At 41.5% G+C, this 26,841-nt stretch overlaps 1 protein-coding gene across 3 annotated transcripts in view; it reads left to right on the top strand.

The window, feature by feature from the left end:
- The window catches only part of LOC132827226 (breakpoint cluster region protein-like), a 462,558-nt gene that overhangs the window by 151,675 nt on the left and 284,042 nt on the right, over nucleotides 1-26,841 (top strand). For all 3 annotated transcript variants that reach the window (XM_060843849.1, XM_060843847.1, XM_060843850.1), the window contains exon 4: nucleotides 19,542-19,727. In XM_060843849.1, the coding sequence (XP_060699832.1) occupies nucleotides 19,542-19,727 (186 nt within the window). The remainder of the gene's footprint in view (nucleotides 1-19,541; nucleotides 19,728-26,841) is intronic.

The raw sequence follows: 26,841 nt of genomic DNA, 5'->3' as shown, positions 1-26,841 counted from the left end.
CCTGCAGTTCAGTTACTAGTGGTGTACTGCAAGGATCTGTTTGGGGCCACTGGTGTTTTTTATTTTTATAAATGACCTAGATGAAGGTGTAGAAGGATGAATTAGTAAATTTGAAGATGACACTAAGGTCGGTGGAGTTGTGGATAGTGCCAAAGGATGTTGCAGGTTACAGAGGGGTGTAGATAAACTGCAGAGCTGGTGAGACTGTGCATAGGGTATAAGCAGGCAGGGAAAGAGTAAAGTTCTGTGTTTTATTAAACAAGAGGTTCAGCTGAGCATGACTCAGATCAGATAACTTGCAGTTAACAGTGAAGTGCTGGAGGCAAGAGTAATGGGTTAACAAGGTGGAAAAGCATTCATTATGTAGAGCCATTTAACAATATTGCAAGGTCACTTTAACGAGGTGAAAGTATTCATTATGTGAAGCTAGTTATTCATTGTGTAATAGCAGATGGCTTAATCTTTACATTTTTTATAACATATTTTTATTAAGAAAAAATATATTTTTAAATATTACAACAAATACAAAACATTGCAATTCAAAACAGTACAAAAATAATACAAAACTAAACCCAAATAATAAAAGAAATTCCTCAACCCACCCTCCTATACGAATGTATAAACATATATAGAGAAGTATAAAATTTAAAAAAAACCTAAACTAGCTATTTAACTAAATAAATAAATACCTAACAACAAACAAGCAAATAGTAATAACTCAGCCCAGCCAAACAAAACACTCATACATTCACAATTCCTCCTCCCTGGATATTGGACTCATGAAACACAATCGTTACAGCTATATAAAAGCCCTTGTTAGTGTGGCAGATAAATCTCTGTCCAGGTATTTCAAAAAGGGTTGCCATGTCTTGTAAAAATTCTCAGTTTTGTGGTATACCATATTTGTGAGAAAATCCAGGGGAATATGTCCATAACAATCTTCCGCCAACCTGACAGGCCTGGGGTTTTTTTCAGATATCCAACCTAGCAAGATATTGCTTGCACAGAACGTAAGGATATTGAAACGTTTTTTTCTTGTGCATGTCTGCAGGAAATACAATGAGTAGGCCCAAAAGGAGAGAAATAGGGTCCTCCTCCACCCCTACACCTAAAATCCTCTCCATTGCACCCATCACAGTGCTCCAATATGTTTGAAGCCTGTCACAGGACTAAAGACAATGAGTAAGAGTGCCTGTGCAGACCTTGCACTTGGGACATGCTGAAGATACACCTGATTTAAATTTTGACAAACGGCCTGGGGCTAAGTGGACCCTGTGGAGGATCTTCAACTCGCAAGGTTTGTAGCTCAGGTTGAGGTTTAGGGTGTAGGTTTGTTCGCTGAGCTGTAGGTTTGATATCCAGACATTTCATTACCTGGCTCGGTAACATCATCAGTGGGGACCTCCAAGTGAAGTGAAGCTGTTGTCTCCTGCTTTTTATTTATATGTTTGTCCCGGATGGGGTTCCTGGGGTTTGTGGTGATGTCATTTCTTGTTCGTTTTCTGAGGGTTTGATAGATGGCATCTAGATCTGTGTGCTTGTTTATGGCGTTGTGGTTGGAGTGCCAGGCCTCTAGAAATCCTCTGGCATGTCTTTGCTTAGCTTGTCCCAGGCCAGATGTTTTGTCCCAGTCAAAATTCAAGGAGAACGGATACTCAAAAAACACAGAGCGCAGATTCCTCAAGAACAAACCACGACAAGCAGACAAAACACAGCCAGAAACCCTAAACACCTGACCATATATCAAAGAAGTTTCAGAAATGACAGCTAGACTACTGAAACCCCTCGGAATCCTAGTAGCACACAAACCCACCAACACTCTCAAACAAAAACTAACAAACTTAAAAGACCCAGTACAACCCATGACAAAACCAACATCATCTATAAAATTCCATGCAAGGACTGCCACAAACACTACATAGGACAAACAGGAAGAAAGTTAGCCACCAGGATACATGAACACCAGCTAGCCACAGACAGACACAACCCCCTCTCCCTCATAGCCCTACACATGGATGAAAAAAAACACCATTTTGACAGGGGCAACACACCTATCCTGGCACAGGCTAAGCAAAGTTATGCCAGAGAATTCCTAGAGGCCTGGCACTCCAACCACAATGCCATAAACAAACACACAGATCTAGATGCCATCTATCAACCCCTCAGAAAACGAACAGAAAATGACATCACCACAAACCCCAGGAACCCCATCCAGGACAAACATATAAATAGAAAGCAGGAGGCACTTGGAGGTTGCCACTGATGATGTTACCTAGCCAGGTAATGAAACATCTGGATATCAAACCTATAGCTCAGTGAGCAAACCTACACCCTAAATCATCAACTGTAAAGCATGGGTCCTATTGCAAATTGATATCTTCCTTGCATTCTTCCAGATATCCTCCCATACCTCTGAAGAAACTTTAACACCCAGCTCTCTTTCCCACATCTTGCAGAGTCGATCAGACTCATCTGAGGTGGCACCTTCCCACTGACAGTGTGTGCACTTTTAGTCCTTAGTACCCCTCTTTCTATGTCAGATTTGTAGGGATAAGTCAAAAGTATGGTCTTTTTTTGAATAAAATCCCTAACTTGAAAAATACAAAAGAGGTCTCTATTGGGTAACTCGTACTTCCGTACTAATTGATCGAAGGACGTCATTACATCTCCCTCAAATAAATCACTCGTGCAAGATATACCCCTAGCTGCCCAACTTTTAAATCCTGAATCTATCATATCCGGTTGAAAACCCGGCATACCCACTAAAGGTGTAAACAAAGATGTTTTGCCAATATTACCTTCCCTCTACCGAATTGCCCTCCATGCTTTAACAGTATTGATGACTATTGGGTTATGGCAATATTCCCTAACTGTCCTCACCTTGTCCAAAAACAGCAAACTGGTAAGGGGGCACCTTGCCTGGGAGGCTTCGATATCTAGCTATATTGAAAGAGAGTCCACATAAACCCAATCACCCACGTAGGTCAAAAGCTTTATTGGTAATTTTTAATGTCCGGAAGGTCTACTCCCCCCAATCTGAGGCAACTGCAATTTGGCTAATTTAATGAGGGGCCGTTTACGGTGTCAGATAAAGGAGCTGAACCAACTGTTCAGTCTCCTGAGTGTTTATTGAAAATCAGGGGGAGCATCCGTATAGGGTATAGCAAACGAGGGAGAATATTCATCTTAATAAGCGCCATCAGACCCAACCATGATACTGGAAGTGCCTCCCATCTTTGGAGATCTTGTTTAATTTTTTCAAATAATTGAGTAAAATTGGCTTTGAACAGCCAATCCAGAATTGGAGTAATGAACTGGAATATGCACAAATACACACAACTCCCCCTGTGACCACCAAAATGAGAATCTATAGTCACTCTCAAGAGCCAACTCTTTCGTAAGACCACCCATAGGCATAGCCTCTGATCTAGCCAATTTAATCTTCTACCCTGAAAAAGCGACAAACGCGTGAATGCATTGTATCAGGCAAGGCACTGAAACTGCTGGATTTGTCAAGAAAATTAGAACATCGTCTGCATACAGTGAGATCTTATGTAATTTTGACCCCACTTCTGGAGCTGATGTATTGAGATCCCCATGAATGGCCTCTGCCAACGGTTCAATCACCAATGTAAAAAGTAATGGCGAAAGGGGACAGCCCTGCCAACTGCCCTTAGAAATATTAAAATTGCTTGATTGTACCTCATTGGTAATGACCGCCACGAGAGAACCTTTACCCATCTTATGAATGCTTCGCCCAGACCAAACGGTCTAGAGTATAGAAAAGATACGGCCACTCAACTCGGTCAAATGCCTTCCCTGCATCTAAAGAAATCACCAATCCCTGTATTTACTGCTGCTGGCATGCTTGAATTCTGTTAAGCAGCCTCCTAACATTATTGGATGATTTGCGACCCTTTATGAAGCCAGTCTGATCCTCTTTAATAATAGAGGGTAACACAGTCTCCAGCCTTAATACGAGAACCTTAGAGGGGATCTTAAAGTCCACATTTAAGAGTGAGATGGGCCTGTAAGAAGCACAGTCTTCCGGATTCTTCCCTTTTTTAAGGATAAGTGAGATATTGGCCTCTCTCAGAGATGGTGGGAGACAATCATGACTGTATGAATCATTAAACATATTCAGCATTGGGCCTGACAGTATACTTATAAATTCCTTATAGGATTCACTGGGAAGTTCCTTAGGACTGAGTGCCTTTCCATTCTGAAGCTGCCTCACAGCTTCCAGCACTTCTTGCTCTGATAAGATTAGACTTACAGTGTGGAAACAGGCCCTTCGCCCCAACAAGTCCACACCGACCCGCCGAAGCGCAACCAACCCATACCCCTACATTTACCCCTTACCTAACACTACGGGCAATTTAGCATGGCCAATTCACCTGACCCGCACATCTTTGGACAGTGGGAGGAAACCGGAGGAAACCCACGCAGACACGGGGAGAACGTGCAAACTCCACACAGTCAGTCGCCTGAGTCGGGAATTGAACCCGGGTCTCAGGCGCTGTGAGGCAGCAGTGCTAACCACTGTGCCACCGTGCCGCCCACCATTTCTGATAATGGGGCATTGAGAAAGGACTGTTGTTCGGGAGTCACATCCGGGAGCTTCAGACCTCTAAAAAAAGGATTTCATTTTGGCCTGCCCCTCTTCACAATTCTCAGACTGATATAACTTAGGGTAGAATCTCTGGAACGCCACATTAATCTTTTTAGAATCACATGTTAGGTTCCCAGGCCCTTTCCTAATCGCTGTGATGGTTTGTGGGGCACTTCTCTTTCTGGCAAGGTATGCTAAGTATTTGCCTGGCTTGTCACCATGCTCGTATAACCTTTGCTTTGCAAAAGCCAGCTCCTTCTTAGCCGTTTGCGTGAGCACGGAATTTAGTGCAGACCGCAGTGCCGTAATCCTCTGTAGTTTGACCAACGAGGGTCTGTCAAAATTGGCCTTCTCGGCTGCCTTCAACCGTGCTTCAAGGAGACGTTGCTGTTCACCCTTCTGCCGCTTCCTACTGGTGGAATATGAAATAACTAACCCCATGGCATTAGCTTTGGTAGTTTCCCAGAGAACAGATGAGCTATCAACCGAGCCTATGTTGATGTCTAGGAATGCCTGAAATTCCCTAGAGAAATACTCCACAAACTTACTGTCCATGTGAATAAAGGGGTCCATTCGCCAGTACCTTAAATCCACTGTAACATCCTTAATCTTAACCATGAGGTACGCTGGAGCATGATCAGAGATGGCAATATTACCAATCGTACAGGATGCCACCAGATCCAGGGTTACCGCAGGGGTCAGAAAAAAATCAATCCTCGAGTGACATCTATGCGGATTGGAGAAAAATGTGAAATCCCTACCTGTAGGATGGAGACACCTCCAGAAGTCCACCAACCCTAATTCCCCACACAAACCCAATAACTGTTTAGTTTGTGCAGAGGGTATCGAGGGACCTTTAGGCAACCTGACTATTGTGAGGTCCATGAGGCAGTTAAAATCTCCCCTATAATGATGTGCCGAGACTTGAGACTTATCAGTTTTGAAAAAGCATCTACCAAGAATTTAAGAGGATGAGCTGAGGGACAATAAACATTTAAAATACCATATTCTTCCCCATTTATCAAGGCTTTAAGAATTACAAACCTCACGTATGTGTCTTTAACACATTCCAACAATTTAAATGAGAGATTTTTCCTAACCGATATAGCCACTCCCCTACTTCTGGTATTAAATGATGAAAAATAAACTTGGTTAAAGCCATTCTGCTGGAATTTCAGATGCTCCTTGTCATCCAAATGTGTCTACTGTAACAAAGCAATATCCACCTCCTCCTTTCTAAGACTCAAGAGTACCTTCTTCCTCTTAATTGGTGAGTGACTTCCCTTGACATTCCAGGTATACCATTTAATCAAATCATTAGGTATAATCTTCTGCAATTATATTTAAATTCCAGAGAGGAGGAACCTGAACCACAAATTGCTGAGCCTTATGTTGCATGGTCCACCAAATATAAAAACTACATAAACTGAAGCCACTACATTTAACAAACATACAAAATTATTAAAAATAAATAACAACAAAAACCAGAAAACAAGTCAACATATAAAGTACCAATAGCGCTGAGTAGGGGAACTCACCCCCTGCCCAGAGGGGGCAACTACCCGTCCCGAACTGCCCATAAATAAGCATCTAAACATCTCAACCAGCTTCACTTCTCCCAGCTAGAGCCGCATCGCAAGCACAAGCTAAAAAGAATAAACACCCCATTAAATATCAATATCAATAAAAAAATTCTTTTATTTAAAAAAAAGGGGAATAAATCCATCCTTTGGTATGTCCTAACTTAGATATTTAAAATGTACATCTATATCACCGCCAGACATAGTTTGAACCAAATTATTATCAATAGAGGCAAAAAAAGGGGAAAAACAAAGCTCCGATCAGATTTCCTCCATTTCCTTTACGGAATGATAAACACATACCCAAGCAATAATATTTATATATTCTACAATTGCTTAAATTAGGTTAGTTTGTCCACAAAGTCTCTTGCCTTCTCCGATGTGTCAAAGAGATGCATGGATCCATCTTAAGATGATCCAAAGCACTGCCGGATATCTCAGGGAGTACTGAATCCCAAGCTCCTTCAGTCTTCTCTTTTTTGTTTTTGTTTCTGGATCACTGCCGCTGAAAAGTCCTGGTAAAACATGATCTTAGACCCCTCATAAATTAGGGCCTTTGGATCCTTCCTCTGGAGTCTGGAAGCCTCCATGGCACTCTCCTTATCCTGGTAATGATGGAACTGTACCAGGAAAGGATGAGGACATTGACCCAGACCCGACCTCCGCGCTGTGACCTGATAAGCCCTCTCTATCTTCAATCCTCTCATGCCAGTCTCCAAGTCAAGGAATTTCGGAAGCCAATCTTCAACAAATTCCGTAGGCCGCTCACCTTCCTTACCCTCAGGCAGACCGATGATACAAATGTTTTTTTCTCTTGCCCCTGTTTTCAAGATAATCCACTTGGTCACGCAAATTACGAACCTGCGTCTTCAGGACTTGGATCTCATCCTTGAATGAACTGGCATCAGCTTCCACCACTGTGCCCCTGTGCTCCACCTCATCCATCCTCTTCTCCAGGTCTCCCAGCTGCTGCTCATGCTTCTGCAGCACGAGAGAGACTGGAGCCAGCTTCTCTTCAATCTGTTTCCCCATATCTTACGAGATTTCGAGAGCTGGTTCACCAGGTTCTGGAGAGTAATCTGCTCCGAGGCTGCTGCAGGCTGAGCTGCAGACCCGGCCTCTGCTGCTCATCCTCCCTTTTTAGGCATTTCTGGACAGCTGAAAATACAGGTAAGTCAATTTTGAAATGTTTCTTGGGGCTCCACAGTCTTTCCAACGCCCCAAGAAATGCTGATGACCTGGGTTGGGTGGGTTAAAGGACTGTCCTGCTCCTGCTGCAATGCGAAGCTCTGCAGTGTGATCTTCTCAGATCGCCACCATCTTAGATCCCTAATCTTTACTATTGATACTTGTTCATTGTAACGGTCACCCAATTAATATGTGTGTTACCTTATCTGGATGCTCTGTAAAATAACTAAATACTTCATTGAGAAACTGCTGTTTCAGAGAAGGCAGGGAACTCATGTCCCTGTGCACATGGGTGATCGTTTTCTCTCTGGAATAAAGATGAAGGAGGTAAAACTATACTGTGTCTCTGAGCATTTTGCTTCAATTGAGGAGTGGGGTGGGGGAAGGGGAGGAATGGGGCGACAGTGGTTTGAGAGGTGGTGAATGGAGTTTAATGCAGAAAAGTGTGAGGATCAACAGGAATAAAGAGTACTGGGCTCATGGTAAGATCCTTGGTTGTGTAGATGAACAGAGAGATCTTGTCTATTTACATAGATCCCTGAAAGTTCCCACCCACGTTGATAGGGTTGCTAAGACGAAATACGCTGTGTTAGCTTTTATTGGTAGAGGGATTGAGTTTTGGAGCCAAGAGGTCATGCTGCAGCTGTACAGAACTCTGGTGCGGCCACACCTGGGGTATTGTGTACAGTTCTGTTCACCGTATTATAAGAAAGATGTGGAAGTGTTGGAATGAGTTCAGAGGAGATTTACTAGGATGTTGCCTGGTATGGTGGTTAGGTCTTATGAGGAAACGTTGAGGGACTTGAGACTATTTTCACTAGAGAAAAGAAGGTTGAGAGGTGACTTAATTTAAGACATTTAAGATAATCAGAAGGTTAGATAGAGTGCACAGTGAGAGCCTTTTTCCTTGGATGGTGATGATGAACTTGAGGGGACACAGCTTGAAATTGAGGGGTAATGGATATGGGACAGATGTCAGAGGTAGAACATAGAACATTACAGTGCATTACAGGCCCTTTGGCCCTTGATGTTGCGCTGCCCTGTCATACTAATTTGAAGCCCATCCCACCTACACTATTCCATCTATGTCCATATGCCTGTCCAATGACGACTTAAATGCACTTAAACTTGGCGAATCTACTTCATTGCAGCAAAGCATTCCATAACCGTACAACTCTCTGATTAAAGAAACTATCTCTGACATCTGTCTTATACCTATCTCCCCTCACTTTAAAGTTGTGTCCCCTCGTATTTGTTGTCCCCATACTTGGAAAAAGGGTGACTATCTAACCCTCTCATTATCTTGTATGTCTCTACTAAGTCACCTCTCAACCTTTTTCTCTCTAACGAGAACAGCCTCAAGGCCCTCAGCCTTTCCTCGTAAGACATTTCTTCCATACCAGGCAACATCCTAGTAAATCTCCTCTGCACCCTTTCCAAAGCTTCCACATCCTTCTTATAATGCAGTGACCAGAACTGTACACAATGCTCCAAGTGTGGCTGTACCAGAGCTTTGTGCAGCTGCAGCATAACCTCCTGGTTCCAGAATTCAATCCCTCGATTAATAAAGGCCAAACACTGTATGCCGCCTTAACAACCCGAGTTAAGACTTGCCAACTTTCAGGGCATTTAAATGGTCATTGCATAAACATAAAGATAAAAATGATATAGTGTTTATTCGTTGGGTTTCAGATTGGTTGCACAGTTCGACTCAACATCGTGGGCTGAAGGGCCTGTATCATGCTGTTATGTTGTATGTAGGCCAGACTAGATAAGAATAACAAATTGCCTTCTGTAAAGGCCATCATTAAACGGATAGGTTTTTATGACAATTGACAATGATTACATGATGGTCATTAAGTTCCAGGTTTTAATTGAACTCAAATTTCTCTGTCTGCCATGGTGGTATTCTGATCATGTCCCTTCAGCATTAGCCCTTGCTCCAATTTACTAATCTGGTGATATTACCGTTATGGCAGTGCCTCCTTACCTGGTGATTAAATTCTACCTTTTTTAGCTTGAGTAGCAGTCTGTGTCACAATGTACACCCTCGCATTACCTCCACAAGACACGAGTCAAACCTTAACAATGTGAGTAAGCCATTTAACCAAAAAAAAAGCAGCCAGAAACAAAAACAGAAAATGCTGGAAAAAAACTCAGCAGGTCTGGCAGCATATGTAGAGAGCAAGCAGAGTTCATTTTTCAGGTCCTGTGACCCTTCTATAGAATGGCCTTTTGATTCTGCTCTCAATGCGGTGTTAAAGATGCTGAATCAACACTTTGCCTCAGTTTTCATGGTGGAGACCAAAAGTGCGATTCCTGTCGGAAAAGGCAAGTCAGAGGCAAAAATAAGATGGAACATAGAAGAATCAACATCGATAGAGAAAAACTACTAGGCAAATTAAGATTGAGGACAGACAAGTCACCTGGGTGTGATGGCTTATGTCCTAGGGTGTTAATGGAAGTGGCAGCAGAGATAGTAGATCCATTGGTTACAATATTCCTAAATTCCCTCGACACAGGAAAGGTTCCAGTGGATTGGGAAATGGCTAATATAATGCCATATTCCAAAAGGCAGTGGGTGGGGGAATGCAAAATGTGGGAAATTACTGACCAGTTAGTTTAACATCTGTTGGGAATGTGTTGGAATCAGTTATCAATAAAGCAATATCAGGACATTTGGAAAGTCAAAACACTATCCATCAGAGTCAGCACGGCTTTATGAAGGGAAAATCATTTTCACTGATTTGCTAGAGTTCTTTGAAGAAGTAACAAACAAAGTAGATAGTTGAGGATAATGTAGATGTAATTTATCTAGACTTCTGGAAAGCATTTGATAAGAAGCCAAACAAAAGGTTAATTCACAAGGTTGGATCGTATGGGATTAGAGGTAATTTATTAGTCTGGATAAATGACTGACTGACTTGCTGATGGACAGAAGACAGAGAGTCAGGATAAATGGATTTTTATCTGGATGGCAAGATGTAACTAGTGGTGTGCCACAGGGTTTGGTCCTTGACCCCAGTTATTTACAACCTACAGTAACAACTTTGACATTGGGATAGAAGGCTCTATTGCCAAATTTGCAGACAACACAAAAAAATTGGTGGGACGGTAAATTGCAATGAAGAAATAACCTTATAAATGGATATGGATAGATAAGAAGAGTGGGCCAAAATGTTGTTCATTGTGGATAAGTGCGAGGTCATGCATTTGGTCGATTAAAGTGAAGGCAACCTGTTATCTTGGGGAGAGATTTGAAGGTACTCCGGTGCAGAGGGATCTAGGTGTACTTGTTCATGAATCCAAGTAAACTAGTATGCAGGTACAGTAACTAATAAAGTGAATAGACTGTTGGCTTTTATAGCAAAGAGAATAGAATGTAAAGGTAAGGAAGCATTGCTGCAACTGAGAGACTGCACGTGGAGTATTGTTTCCAGTTTTCTTCCCCTTATTTGAGGAAAATTTAGAGGCCGTTCAGAGGAGGTTCACTAGATTGATCCCAGAGATTAGGGGTTTGTCATATGAAGAGAGGTTGGACAGTTTAGTTCTATATGATCTGGAATTTAGAAGAATGAGGGAAGATCAAATTGAGCTATTCAGGATGTTAAAATGTGTAGATAAAATAGACATGGAGCGGATGCTTCCTCTTGTGGGGCTTTCTAGGATGAGAGGTCATAGTCTTAGGGTAAGGAGTAGCAAATTTAAAACCGAGTTGAGGAGAAACTACTTCTCCCAAAGGGTTGTGAATCTGTGGAGTTTGCTGCCTCGAGGTGTTGGGACAATCAGTAAATTTAAGGAGGGGTTAATCAGATTTTTAATTGGTAATAGGTTGAAGGCATATGAGAGAAGGCAGGAAAATGGAGATGAGGAGCAGACTTGATGAGCTGAATGGCTTAATTCTGCTCTGCTGTCTTATGAACTTATGACGCTTTTGTTCTGCTCCCCCAACACTTGACTCCCTTGTTTATCAAATATCTATCCAACTTAGCCATAAATAAATTCAACAATCCAGCCTCAACTGTAGTCTAAAAAAGAAAATTCTACCAATTAATAACCCTGGAAGATTTTCTTTATCTTTGTTTGTGGAACCATTAGTGATTGTTGTAAAAACTTATCTTCGCTTTAGGTAAGGAAATCTGCTGACCAGTCCCACAACAATGTGATTGGCTCTTAGAGTGCTCTCTGCAATGGCCTAGCAAGCCATTCATTGTATTGCAATGTCTAAGGAAAACACTGAAACGGGCAGACGATTTTGCATTGTCTAAGACACTTAAAACGAGAATAGAAAGCTGTTGATCCTGCACAGTCTTCCTTGCTAGAATCTGAAGCCTTTTGACTATATTGAGAGAGTTGGCCCACAGACCAGTTGCATAATAGCCTGACTTTGTCTGCAAGGTATGATTCCGTGAGCATGACAGTGTCCCAGATGTCCCTATTGCCATCTGTGGATAAGTCTTACCGCAGAACACACCTGCCGAGGTAGAGACACAGTGTTTAGAAGTTGGAATGGAGTTGCCCTCAGAGTCTTCAGTTGTCTGTGGGTGCCATGAAGTCTCATAACATTAGCTCAAACACAAGCAACAAATCTGCTGTTCATTACCACCTACTTACACTTCACCCTACCACTTGGGAGAAGCACTGAGAATGGCAGGGATACAGAATGTGCCCTGGGTGAGGAACATCAGTATTCAGCACCAAGAGTGGATTGGTAGTATCATTATAGAAGGAATTGACCATGTTCTAAAGGACATAGCTGCAAGATTGTGTGTGCAGTAGATGGTGAAGAAGCTAATAAAATGGAAACACCAACTTGGCCTCATCCTTACTAATCAACCTGTTACTAATACATCTGTCTGTGACAGTATTGGTAGAAATGACCATTGAAGATACCTTTCATTTATGATTCCCCCTAATTATTTTTCCACTGCGCAGATCTCTGAGGACTGTGTACGACAGCATCTTATGCATGCAGAAGCTGATTGGTATGATGAGATATCCTCGTGGCCACACAACTTAGAGGAAATATTGCAGTAAATAAGAGAGATTTTGCACGGACCTAGTACCTCAGTATTGGGTAATAGTGTTGTTCTGTGAGCCATTAGCAACAGAATTGCATTCAATGGCAATCTGTAACCTTGTCGCCTGGCATATCCCTCACTCTACTGCAACCATCAGGCCATGGAACTAACCTAGTTTAATGAAGTGTGCAGGAGAATTTGTCAGTCATTGCATCATGTATACCTAAAAGTGAAGTGTCAACCTGGTGAATCTGCAGAACAGGACTATTTGCATGTCATACATTGGAGGCAGCATGCAATAGACATGATAAAATCCCACAACCAGTGGATTAGATGCAAGCTCTGCAGTTCTACCTTATCAGTTATGGGGATATATGTTAAACAGCTCACTGGAGGAAGCTCAACAAAAATCATGCTCGTCAATGTTGCGGAACCCCATTTCATCAGTGCAAAAGGCCAGGCTGACTTTCAGCCAGAGGTTCTGCGTGGATGATCCATCTTGGGTTACTTCTAAAGTCTACAGCATCACAGATGTCAGCTTTTGGGTGATTCACTTCACTCCCATGTCGCATGGCTAAAAGTATTGGATATTTCAAATGCAATGGCCCTAACAGCATTCTGGCTCTAATACAAGACTTGTAAGACTGCAGCCAGTGTTAGTTGCTTGAGGAACTCTTGGTCAGCATTGATGAGCTAGAGTTCAAGCTGCAAACTCCATTGCTACACAGCAGGAAGGGGGATGCTGTGTTTCAGGAGGCAGTCACATCTCAAATTTGGTCAGTGGTCAGGGACAGGAAGGTATGATTGAGTGAGGCAGGCAGAGGGATCCAGGGGGTAGTGCTTCAGAAATCTCAGCTTTTGGGATTGTCTAACAGGTTTGAGATTCTTGCTTACTGTGTGGACAAGTTCGGGGGCCTGAAGGATGACCAACCTGACCATAGTCATTCAAGGGGGCAGAGGTGCGAGAAGGAAATGTAGTTGTAATCAGCTTTAGCGTAATCACAGGAATGGGCACTGTTCTTGCTGGCCATGATCGAGAATCCTGAAGGCTAAATTCAAGTCCTTTGCCCCGATTCAGGACATCTCATCTGGGCCGCAGCGGAACATAGATTGAGAGGATAAGGATCCAGTTGTCATGGTCCATGTAGGCATCATGCAGAGTAGAAGGAGGAAAAAGGTTTTGCTGAGGGAGTATGAACAATTAGGGGCTAAATTGAAATCAGAACGAAAAAGATAATATCTAGATTACGACCTGAGCCATAAGCTAATTAGCACAGGGTCAACAAAATTAAAGAGGTAGATTAGTATGGGAAAAGTGTGAGGACCTCTTGGTCAGCATTGGTTATGCTAGAGTCCAACTTCAAACCCCATTACTACACAGCAGGAAGGACGAATACATGGGACATATACACAAGCACTGCAGAAGAAGGGAGCACGTGTGGAGTTTACGCATTCTCCCCGTATCTGTGTGGGTTTCTGCCAGGTGGTGAATTGACCAAACTAAATTGCCCATAATGTTCAGGCATGTGTGGGTTAGATGCATTAGCCAGGGTTAAATATAGGGTAGGGGGAATGGGTCTCGTGAATTACTCTTTAGAGATGTGGACTTGTTGGGCTAACCTGTTTCCAGGCTGTGAGATTCCATGCTTCTATGAAAATAGGTATATTGTTTTGAGTACTGGGGGAGTTGACTCAGCAGGAGAATGCAGCAGTTCATGGCACCGTGGCTGGCTCTGCTGTTCAGAAGCGTGGGAAAAAGAGTGGAAGGGCAATAGTCATAGGGAGTTCAATTGTAAGGTGAGTAGGTAGGCGTTTCTGTGGTCGTAAACGAAACTCCCAAATGGTATGTTGCCTTCCAGGTGCACAGCTCAGGGCTCTCTTGGATTGACTGCAGAAAATTCTGAATGGGGAGGGTGAACAGCCAGTTGTCGTGGTGCATGTAGGATGTTTTTTAACGATAAGAATTTAGGGAGTTAGGAAACAAGTTTAAAAAGTAGGACTTCAGAGGTAGTAATCTCAGGGTTGCTACCAGTGCCACATGCTAGTCAGAGTAGGAATGATAGAATAATCAAGATGAACGCGTGGCTTGAGAGATGGTGCAGGAGGGAGGGGTTCCGATTTTTGGGACATTGGGAACCGGTTCTGAGGGAGGTGGGACTGTTATAAAGTGGATGGTCTGCACCTGGGCCAGACTGGAACCAATGTCCTTGGGAGTGCTTTTGCTAACGCTATTGGGGAAGAGCTTAAACTAATGTGGCAGAGGGATGGGAATCAAATGAGGAGGTTGGTGGTCAGGAAGGAGGTAGGAAATAAAGTCTGTAAGGAACTAGATAATGAAGTCAGTGTGAGCAAGGGGAAGAGTAGGCAGGAAGTGGAGGATGAACGCAGAGGGATTGGTGGTCTGAGGTGCATTTATTTTTATGCAAGAAGTATAGTAGGTCATGCAGATGAACTTAGGGCTTGGGTTAGTACCTGGATGTATGATGTTGCTGCTATTACTGACACTTAGTTGAGGGAAGGGCATGATTAGCAACTAAATATCCCAGGATATTGATGCTTCAGGTGGGATGGAGAGCGCGGTAAAAAGGGTGGAGAAGTTGCATTATTGATCAAAGAAGATATCACAGCTGCGCTGAAGGAGGGTATTATGGAAAGTTCGAGCAGGGAGGCAATGTGGGCAGAACTCAGAAATAGGAAGGGTGCGGTAACAATGTTGGTATTGTACTACAGGCCTCCCAATGGTGAGTGACAGATAGAGGTACAAATTACCTGGATTATCCCTGCTACCCTGCTTAAACAAAGGGACAATATTAGCAATTTTCTAGTTCTCAGGACTTCCCCAATGTTCAAGGATGCTGTAAAGGTATCTGTTAAAGCCCCAATTGCAAGCTGGGATAGACCCCATCCAGACTTGGGGACTTGTCCACCTTAGTATCTTTTGGAATACACAACAATTCCAAAGGTGGTAGTGATAGGAGATTTTAATTTTCTCAACATTGACTGGGATTCACTTAGTGTTAGAGGTCTGGATGGAGCAGAATGTGTAAGAAGCATCCAGGAGAGTTTTCTAGAGCCGTATGTAAATAGTCCAACTCAGGAAGGGGCCTTACTGGGCCTGATGTTGGGAAATGAGCCCGGCCAGGTCGTTGAAATTTCAGTAGGGGATTACTTTGGGAATAGTGATCACAACTCCATAAGTTTTAGAATACTCATGGACAAAGAGTGGTCCTAAAGGAAGGGTGCTAAACTGGGGGAAGACCATATGAAGCAAAATTCGACAGGAGCAGGAGAATGTAGATTGGAGTAGCTATTTGAAGGGAAATCCACATTCTGTATATGGGAAGCTTTTAAAGAGTTTTACATTAGAGTTCAGGAGAGATACGTTCTAGTGAAAATGAGGGATAGAAACGGCAAGGTTAGGGAACCATGGATGGCAGGTGAAATTGTGAGACTAGCTTAGAGGAAAATGGATGCATACGTAAGATCTAGGCGATTGAAGACAGACAAAGCCTTGGAAGAATATCGAGTAAGTAGGGCCCATCTGAAATGAGGAATTAAGAGGGCTAAAAGGGGTCATGAGGCATCCTCAGCGAGCAGGGTTAAGGAAAACCCAAAGCCTTTTTTTCATATATGAGAAGCAAGAACGTAACTAGGGAAAGGATCAGCCCACTCAAGGACAAAGGAGGAAAGTTATGCGTGGAGTCAAAATGGGTGAGATTCTTAATGAGTACTTTGCATTGGTATTCACCGAGGAGAGGGACGTGACGGATGTTGCGGTTAGGGATAGATGTTTGATTACTCTAGGTCAAGTCGGCATAAGGATGGGGAGGAATTGTTGTGTATTCCAAAAGACACTAAGGTGGACAAGTCCCCAAGTCTGGATGGGGTCTATCCCAGCTTGCAGCTGGGGCTTTAACAGATACCTTTACAGCATCCTTGAACATTGGGGAAGTCCTGAGAACTAGAAAATTGCTAATGTTGTCCCTTTGTTTAAGCAGGGTAGCAGGGATAATCCAGGTAATTATAGACCTGTGAACATGATGTCAGTGGTAGGGAAGCTACTGGAAAAGATATTAAGGGATAGGATATATACCCATTTGGAAGAAAATGGGCTTATCAGTGATGGGCAGCATAGTTTTGTGCAGGGAAGGTAATGTCTTGCAAACTTAATAGAATTCTTTGAAGAGATGACAAAGTTGATTGATGAGTGAAGGGATGCAGTTGTCATATACATGGACTTTAGTAAGGCTTTTGATAAAGTTTCTCATTATAGGCTGATGAAGGAAGTGAAGTTGCAAGGGGTCCAGGGTGTTCTAGCTAGATGGATAGAGAATTAGTTGGGCAGCAGGAGACAGAGTAGTAGTGGAAGGGAGTTTCTCAAAATGGAGACCTGTGACCTATGTCCCATAGGGATCTGTGCTGGGACAGTTGTTGTTTGTGATAAACATATATGGAGGAAGGTGTAGGTTGCCCTATTAGCAAGTTTGCAGGTGATACTAAGATTGGTAGAGTAGCAGTTAGTGAAGGGGACTGAGAGAATACAGCAGAATATAGATAGATTGGAGAGTTGGGCAGAAAAATGGTAGCTGGAGTTCATTCCAGACAAATGTGAGATGACCCATTTTAGAAGACGCAATTCAAGAGTGAACTATATAGTAAATGGAAAAGTTCTGGGGAAAATCGATGTACGGAGAGATCTCTGTGTTCAAGTCCATTGTTCCCTGAAGGTGGCAACGCAGATCAGTAAAGTGATCAAGAAGGCATATATGGTATGCTTTCTTCCATCAAACGGAGTATTGAACACCAGAGTTGGCAGGTCATGTTACCTTTGTGTAAGATTTTGGTTTGGCCACATTTGGAATACTGCATATCCTGGTTGCCACATTACCAAAAGGATGTGGATGCTTTGGAGAGGATGAAGTGGAAGTTCACAAGGATGTTGACTGTATGGAAGGTACTAGCTATGAGGAGAGGTTGAGTAGATTAGGATTATTTTCATTGGAAAGAAGAGAGTTGAGGGGGGACCTGATTGACGCCTACAAAATCATGAGAGGTGTAGACAGGATGGATAGCAAGAAACTTTTTTCTAGACGAGAGGACTCAGTTACTAGGGGTGATGAGTTCAAAGTGAGAGGGGAAAAGTTTAAGGAAGTATGCATGGAAAGTTCTTCATGCAGAGGGTATTTGGTGCCTAGAGTGTGTTGCCAGCCAAGGTGGTAGGGGCAGGAATGATAGCGTCATTTAAGATGTATTTAGACAGAAACATGAATGGGCAGGGAGCAAAGGGATACAGATCCTTAGAAAATAAATGACAGGTTTGGATAGAGGATCTGGATTGGTGCAGGCTTGGCGGGCCAAAGGGCCTGTTTCTGTGCTGAAAGGTTCTTTGTTCTTTTTGTTGACTGTCAGATGAAGTGAGCATAACTGTCCGTGATGCAAAGCAGCTGTTGAGTATGTCATCATGGAGTCCTCAAAACTGACATCAGTGAGAATCATGGAAAATTCTTTGCTTATTGGAAATAAACCAAGCACACAGGAAGATGTTTGTGCTTGTTGCAGATCAATCATTCCAGTTCTCGGTCATCACTGCAGGAGTCTCTTCAGATGCTGGTCGAGTCGCAACCATCTTTGGCTGCTTCATCAATGACCTGGTATGCTTGAAAGGCAAGATCTGCAGCTATTGCCTTGCTCAGAGGCAAGGCCCGATCACTTTGTCTCCATTTTTGCTATGGACTTAACCTGACAAAATAACCTATCCAAGTAATAGAGTCATTTGGCACGGAAACAGACCCTTCAGTCCAACACATCCATGCTGACCAAGTTTCCCAAGCTAAACTTGTTCAACTTGCCTGTGTTTGATGCATATCCCTTTAGTTTAACATCAGTGATGAGTTGGGTTTTAGAAATGATAATCTCAGGCACATGGAGAGGTATAAGTTAATTATGGGTTCGCAGTGGCTCAGTGGTTAGCACAGTGGCTCACTGTTGCTTCACAGTGCCAGGGACCTGGGTTCGATTCCGGATTCAGGTGACTGTGTGGAGTTTGCACATTCTCCCTGCGTCTGTGTGGTTTCCTCCCACAATCCAAAGATGTGCAGGTTAGGTGAATTGGCAATGCTAAATTGCCCATAGTGTTCAGGGATGTGGAGGGTACATGCATTAGTTAGGGGAAGTGTAGAGTAATAGGATAGGAGAATGAGTCTGGCTGGGTTACTCTTCTGAGAATTGGTGTGAACTTGTTGGAGTAGGTGGCCTGTTTCCACACAGTACAGATTCTAAGATTTACAGTTTTGGGGTAGAGATTCAAGAAGGATGTGAAGAAGGAATGTTTTGCAGGAAGTGGAATGTTATTTATACAGTGGTTAAGATGAAGTCGATCAATACTTTCAGCAGGAAATTAGATCAGTACTTGAGAGAAATAAATTTGTGGGATTAAGAAAATAGAGAGGTGTGGTGCTATTGACTGGTTTGCTTTATAGAGATCCATCATAGTCTTGATGATCTAAATGGCTATCTACTGTGCCACAGTGACTTTCATGAGCCTCTACATTTCCCTTCCAGATTACTTTGCCTGCCAAGTGCTTTCCTTCAAAAGTTTCCTAAATTTTTTTCTGTTAATGGTAATAGACTGCAATCTGTGTAACCTAAAAATCTATTGTTTGGAAGCATCAATTGTTCAGAAATATATTGAGCAGATGCAAGCAAGTCACAGCATTATTTTAGTACAGTACTTTGGAAGTGGAAATGTGAATATTACAGTATTTTAATAAGTTAAACAATTGTTATTAACTACTTTATAATCTTCTCACTTTTATATTTCAGTTAAGTATTTGTGTCTGCAATGTTTTCTGGTTTATTCGCTTGTGGTTAAGCACTCCGATATCATTCTATAATCCAAAAATCTCTGACTTGGTCTATATATATGGAAGTTGTAAGAAAGCAGTCTTGATCACGTTACAATGTATAATAAAATTATATAAACTGGAATTTCTTATATTGGAATAACTGCTTTATTCTAACTTGTGCTGAAAAGTGATGTTTTGTTGTAATACCTACTGCAGTTACAGAAATGTTTGTTGGTATTTTGTAATCCTTGAGTTTTACGTGAACTTGGTCCTTCATTTTATCTTTTTGTTACAGCCTATGAAACCTCTTAAAGCAGCTGCTACCACATCTCAGCCTGTCCTCACGAGCCAACAAATAGAAACCATCTTCTTCAAAGTGCCTGAGCTCTATGAGATACACAAAGATTTCTATGATGGACTTTTCCCCAGAGTTCAGCAATGGAGTCACCATCAGTGTGTTGGAGACCTCTTTCAAAAACTGGTAACATTAATGATGACTTTTGCTATTCTCAGATTTGAAACTAAATTTAATTATTCTAAATATATTAATAGAATTATATCAACTGCATTTCTGAGCAGTGAATAACTATTCCTCAAAGGACATTTTCACCAATTTTGACCAACTATATGTAAACATACACTGTATTTTAAACAGCTGCGCGTTCTTCAGATAAACATTGGGATCAAGCAAAATACTGTTGAGTATTTTTCACTAATTAAGTCAACTGTCCATTATTATTTTATTTATAGTAATGATTTAATTTTTAAATTAATTTAGTGCAGTATTTGCTTCCCTCTAATTCCCAGTTCTTTTTTACTTGACAGTAGAGTAGATTAAGTATTTTGTTCTGTGACTACGTCCAATGTTTAATTAAATTCTGCAGGAGGAATCAAACTGTCAGTACACTTGGGGGGGAGGTGGTGACATGGAGGTGCTAGCAATCTAGAAGCACAGGTCAGTGTTCTGGTGACATGGATTCAAATCCAACCATGGCAGGTGGTGAAATTCAACTTTAATAAAATCTGGAATTAGGAGCTAGCCTAATGGCGACTACGTACCATTTGTCAGCTGTCACAATATCTTCATTGGTTCACTCATGTCTTTTTAGGCAAAGATATCTGCCATTCTTATCTGATCAGTGACTCCAGACCCATAGCAATGTGATTGATTCTTAACTGCATTTTGATAAATGCGGGCCTAGCCCATGAAAAAAATAAAAAAAAACAACTATTAACAATAGTTCAATAGTTGACTCTGAAGTCTCTGAAGAAGAGAAGCTAAGGCAATGTTACAAGTATCTAAAGAATAGTACTGGTGCACATTCAGCATTTTACTTGTTGCATTTCCATATACCTAGAAGGTAAAATTTGGAATTAGCCTCGGGTTGTGATATTTGAGATGAAATGTCCAGCACATGCAGACATGCATTTATATATCGCTCAGTATGTTTCCAATACCATTTTTGTTTTATTCTTTTGTGGGATGTGGACTTAGTTGACAAGTTTAGCTTTTATTGTCTGTTCAAGATTAGAGTGATGCTGCAAAAGCACAGCAGGTCAGGCAGCATTCATCAGGAATTCCTGACGAAGAGCTCCTGCCCGAAACGTCGATTTTCCTGCTCCACGGATGCTGCCTGACCTGCTGTGCTTTTCCAGCACCACTTTAATCTTGACTCTGATCTCCAGCATCTGCAATCCTCACTTTCACCTATTTATTGTCTGTTCTTAATTGCTCCTGAAATGTTCATTATTAGCCATCTTCTTGAAGTGCTGTATTAATTGTAATGTATCTTTACTGCAGTGAAGAATCAACCATGTTACTGTGGGTCTGGAGTTAGGTGAAAGTTTGACCAGATAAGGATGTCAGATTCCTTCCCTAATGCATATTAGTGAGCCAGATGATTTCTTTTGGCAATTAATGGACACCATTACTGGTAGTTGTTTTACAATTCTGGTCATTCAAGTTTAAATTTCACCAGCTGCCATGATGCGATTAGAATCTATGTGACCAGAGCATCAGGCTGGATTACCAGTCTGGTGATTTTACTACTATGTTGCCAACTCCCTTAATTCTTGCTGCTGCTATCTGATGGTTTCTCATGGCCATCCAATTTAAGCACCCCCTCTCAACTTTGGGAACTTACTGAGTATTAATTGGCTTGGTGCATTTGATGTTTCCCGTGTTAATACAAACCTTGACCCCCATCTGAGTCAATTCAGAAAATGCCAGAGTGTTGCTGAGTGCTGATTGGGAAGTGAAGGATGCATGAAAGAATTGTTAAATCCAGTGCAAGAGAATTGACTTGCCTGATAACTTAAGTGCTTTTTAATGAATGAAATGGACTGTTGTGATTCATAGGTAGCTCACCACCATCTTCTCAAGGGCAACTAGGGATGAGTAATAAATGTTGATTATGATGGAAACATGTACAGGAATGATTTTTAAAAAAAAATCATCTCTTTTGGTTTTCCAGGGATCCCTATTCTCTGGATTAAAGTGTTCTGATTTGAATTAACATGTTTTGATTGTGTTTTTTTCTCTGAAAACCGGCAAGTTCTGAAATTCAGCATGGCCTCTGTTCTGAAGCTGCTGGATTTGAAAATGTGAGCTGCAATGCTTGAGGCTTTGCAGGACATAAACAACTTCACTTGCAGAATGTTGAAGCAGAAGATTTTCAGTATTGTAACCTGTGTTGTTGCCACTCAACATATTTTGTCAAGATTCTAATTATGTATTAATCAAACAGGGTTTGTAAGACCATAAGAAATAGGAATAGAAGTAGGTCATTCAGCCCCTTGAGCTTGCTTCACAATTCAAGGTAATTAAAGCTGATCTGACACTCTTCATGTCCACTTTCCTGCCTTTCCCTAACTCTCAATCCCTAACTGATCAAGATATCTACATCTGCCTTAAATATATACAGCTCCCTGTGGCAAGGACTTAGAGTTCTCAGTGAAAAAAATTGCTTGTCATCATAGTCTTTATCCTGAGACTATGCTGTCTGGTTCTAGGCTCTCCCATGCGAGGAAACATCCTCCCAGAATTTTACATGTCAAGCCCCTTCAGAATTCTACATGTTTAAATGAGAACACCACTTTTTCTTATAAATTCTAATGAGTAGACTCCTGTTGAACCTTTACCCGTAAGACAGTCTCTCCGTGCTGAGGATCATCGTTGTGAACCTTCTTTGAACTGCCTTCGATGATTTCTATCCTTAAATAAGATGATTAAAATTGTCACTTTACTCCAGATGCTGTCTCATCAGTGCTTTGTACACTGCATTAAAACATCCTCATCTTATACTCTAACCCCTTGAAATAAGGCCCAACTTTCTATTAGCTTTCCTGATTACGTGCTGTACCTGTGTGCTAGCTTTCTGTGTTTTGTGCTCAAGTACTCCCCCAAATCCAATTTGTGTTACAGCTTTCTACAGTTTTCCCAATTTAAATAAGTGTTCTTTTGTATCCCCTTCCAAAATGGATCAGTGGTGCTGGAAGAGCACAGCAGTTCAGGCAGCATCCAACTAGCAGCGAAATCGACGTTTCGGGCAAAAGCCCTTTTTTATTCCTGATGAAGGGCTTTTGCCCGAAACATCGATTTCGCCGATTGTTGGATGCTGCCTGAACTGCTGTGCTCTTCCAGCACCACTGATCCAGAATCTGGTTTCTAGTATCTGCAGTCATTGTTTTTACCCCTTCCAAAATGGACAACTTCACATTTCCCCACATTATATTCCATTACCAACGTTTTGCACATTTAACCTATCAATATCTCTAAGTTAAACCAAAACAAAAAAAAAACTGTACATACTGGAAGTCTGAAACAACAACAATAATTGCTAGAAAAAACATGAGCCTATCTATGTCAATATAATAATCCAACCCCGTGGGCTATTATCTTATTACTTTTGTGAAGTATTTTGTTTGAACACATTCTGGAAGTACAGGTATAACAAGTCCACTGCTTCCTCTCTATCTACTCTGATTGGAACTTCCTTGAAAAAAGATTCTAATAAATTAGTCAAACATGGTTTCCCTGTCATGAAACAATGCTGACGCTTGCTTGATTAGATTGAGTTTCCAAATGTATTGCGATTACTTGCTTAATAATTGATTCCAATACTTTGCCAATGATAGATATTAGGCAAATTGATGTCTAGTTGTCCACTTTTTGCCTGCTTGCCTTCTTCATAAGGTGTGTTACATCAGTTTTCCAGTTCTCCAGTACTTTTCCAGAAAAAATGATTATTAGAAAATTACAACTGATGTATACACTGTTTCTGTACCCCCCCTACCCTTTGGGATCCAAGGATGCAAGCCATCAGGATCAGTGGACTTATCTGCTTTAAGCCCCATTCATTTGTCATCATCTTTAGTGATGGTAATGGTACTTAATTCCCCCCCCCCCCCCCCCCCCCCCCCAATATTTTACAGTGTTAGTGGAATGTTTGAAGTATCTTCAATTGTAAAGACTGATGCAAATGATCAGATTAATTCCTCTGCCATTTCCTTGTTCCCACAACCATCTACCCAGATTCAGTTTTGGAAGGGATCGATACTCCGTTTGACTTCTCTCTTTTTATATCTTTTAAGAAACTTTTGTCAGCTTTTATATTCCTCGCTAGTTTGCTGTTGTAGTTTACTTTCTCTCTCTTTATTACCTTTTTAGTCCTCCCTTGCTAGATTCTGAATTTATCCAAATTTTCAGGACTTTCACTGACTTTTCTCTCCTGATGCTTTTTCTTTCCACTGAGCACTCTACTTAACTTCCTTGGTTAGCTATGGTTGGTTTATCCCTCTCTTAGAATCTTTCCTCCTTATTGGTATGTATTTTTATGAGGTTCATGATTTGCCTCATTGAATGTCTGCCACTGCTTGCTTACTGTCACTTCTATTTATCTATTTGCCCAATTCACTTTAACGCAATCCTTATTTCATTGTAATTTCCTTTATTTAAGCTAAGCACAGTTGTTTCTGATCCGAGCTTCTTACTCTTAAACTCAGTATTACATTCTACCATGTTATGATGACTACTATGCAGGGGATTTTTTAAATGCAAGTTCATTTACTAAACCCGTCTCGATACCCATCACCAGATTGAAGATGGCCAGCTTTCCCTGGTTGGCTCCATGGCATATTGCTCTAGGAAACTATCCATAACATACTCTGTGAATTTGTTGTTGTAGCTGCCTTTTCCAATTTGATTAACCCAATCAACATGAAGATTAAGGTCTAACTATTGCTGTTTTCCTTTTACAGGCTCCAATTATTTGTTGAGTTATAGTCTTTCCTATGGAGTAGCTACTATTTGGGAACTGTATACTACTCCTATCAATGTTTTCCTTGCTGTTTTTTTTACTTTTGCACCAATGGAGTCTACATCGTCCGAGCCTAAATCATCTCTCACAACTGTCCTCGTATCACCCATTAATAATGGTGCTACCTCATCACCTTTCCCAACCCACTTGTCTTTCCAAAACGTCAAATATCCCTGAATGTTAAGTTCTCAATTTTGATCTCCTTGGAACCACATAATTACTTAGAAATCATATTCAGTTATCTCCATTTATGCTGTCAGTTGGTCTACCTTATTCCAAATGCTTCATGCATCAAGATTCAAAGTCTTTAACTTTGTTCTATGATCAAATTTTCCTACACTTTTGTGTTTCCTTGGTGTAATACAACTTTTACACATACTGGCCCTTACTTTTATTATCTGGTAACAACAGCCCTATTATGAACTTGCAATCCTACCTTCTCGTTTACCTTTGATTTTCTACTCTTTCATGCAACTGAGGCCACCCCACCACTATTCAGTTTAAAGCCCTATCTACAGCTCTGGTTGTGTGATTCACCAGGAATTTAGTCTGAGCAAGATTCATGTGCTCCTGTCCCATTAGAACAGCTCCCTCCTTCTCAGATACTAGTGCTGATGTTGCATGAATTTAGACCCGTTTCTCCAGCATCAGTCTCTGAGCCATATGGTTGCTTTTTTAATCTTATTGACCCTGTGTCAATTAACTTGTGGCTCAGTAGTAATCTAGGAATTACTAGATTTTTGGCTCAGCTTTTTTAAATTTAGCCCCTAGCTATTCATATTCTCTCAGGAAAACCTCTTTCCTTGTTCAACTTCTGTTGTTGGTGCCAACTTGGACCATGACAATTGGATCTTTTCTCTCCCGCTTTCACGTTCCTTTGCAGCCCAGATGAGGTATTCTGAACTGGGGCACCAGACAAACAGCCTTTGGGTCCCTCAAACCTGGTCATGGGGAATAGTTTGTATTCCCTTGCCTAAACTATCCACACAAGGAAGCAAAAATATCAAACTTGTTAGATAAGCTCAAGGGCTGAGGCTCCTGTAGCACTACCTCCTATATCCCTCTCCTGCCTCGCTTCTAATCAGACTCTCCTGTCCATGATCTGTGACCAAATTCTGGGTAGTTAATTTAAGAGGTGACTGCCTCCCGAATTGGGTGTTTAGGTAACTCTCCATCTCCCCAACATGTTGCAGTCTTTGAAGCTTGGATTCCAGATCATCAATTCTGAAATAGAGTTCCTAATGCAGCTTACTTGCTACAGATGTGGTCACTAATAACTATGGTGGGGTCCTCCGGCTCCCATATCATGCAGGTACAAAGTTGAAGCCCACATCTCTATCTTACGTTCTTAGTTCTTCATTTTTTTTTTAAATTTAGTTTTTCATCTATGAAATATGTATTCTACTTACCTTTAATCTGACAGTAGCTTACAATAGTTGATAAGCAACTATTAGCAACCAATGACCTTATGATTTTCCTGTGATGTCACCCTTTGTTTTGTTTTGGGTTCTCGACCCTAAGCTTCAGTTTATCCTGTTAGCAGACCTTAAAAACAATGAACCAAGAAATGAAGCAAAAAACACCTCTTTCTTTCTACACTGAATTCCCCTTCTGATCCAAAATCTTACAAATATACAGCCGCTTCAGCAATGCCTTACTCTGGATGGGATCTCTCCTTTCTGATTGTTTGAAGCTTCCTGATTGTGTGTTTTCAACAGATCCTGTTTTAAATAGAGGCAAGCTAAGCTGAGACGACAAACTAGTTAAACTTCAATAGTAATTAATATTTAATGGACATTGCCTTTCAGAAGCTGCATTGTGGTTGAGTAATAGAGGTCTGCAGCACAGAAAAGGCCCTTCAGTCCATTTAGTCTGTGCCTGACGAAAACGACAACCTAAGTATTCTAATTCTATTTTTCATAATAAGTACACCTCTAAGTAATTCTTAAATGTTATGTTTCTACCATTGTTATTGGTTGTGTGTTCCAGAGTTCAATTACTCTCTCAATGAAAAGAATCTTTCCTTGTGTCCCCTTTAACCCTCTGCCTCCTACAGATCTATTCCCTTGTTCATTGCTCCTTCCAACAATGGAGAAAGTTCGTACCTGTCTATCCTAATAATTTTATACACCTCAATCATGTACCCCTCAGTCTCTTCTGCTGCAAGGAAACCAGCTATAGTCGATCCAATCTCTGTTCATAACTGAAACTCTGCAGCCCAGGTAACCTCCTAGTAAATCTCCTCTGTACCTCTCCAGTGCAATCATGTTCCTCCTA

The sequence above is a fragment of the Hemiscyllium ocellatum genome, chromosome 24 (assembly GCF_020745735.1).
Source record: "Hemiscyllium ocellatum isolate sHemOce1 chromosome 24, sHemOce1.pat.X.cur, whole genome shotgun sequence".
In the NCBI taxonomy this organism is placed as follows: Eukaryota; Metazoa; Chordata; class Chondrichthyes; order Orectolobiformes; family Hemiscylliidae; genus Hemiscyllium; species Hemiscyllium ocellatum.
This window is presented reverse-complemented; position numbering and strand designations above follow the sequence as displayed.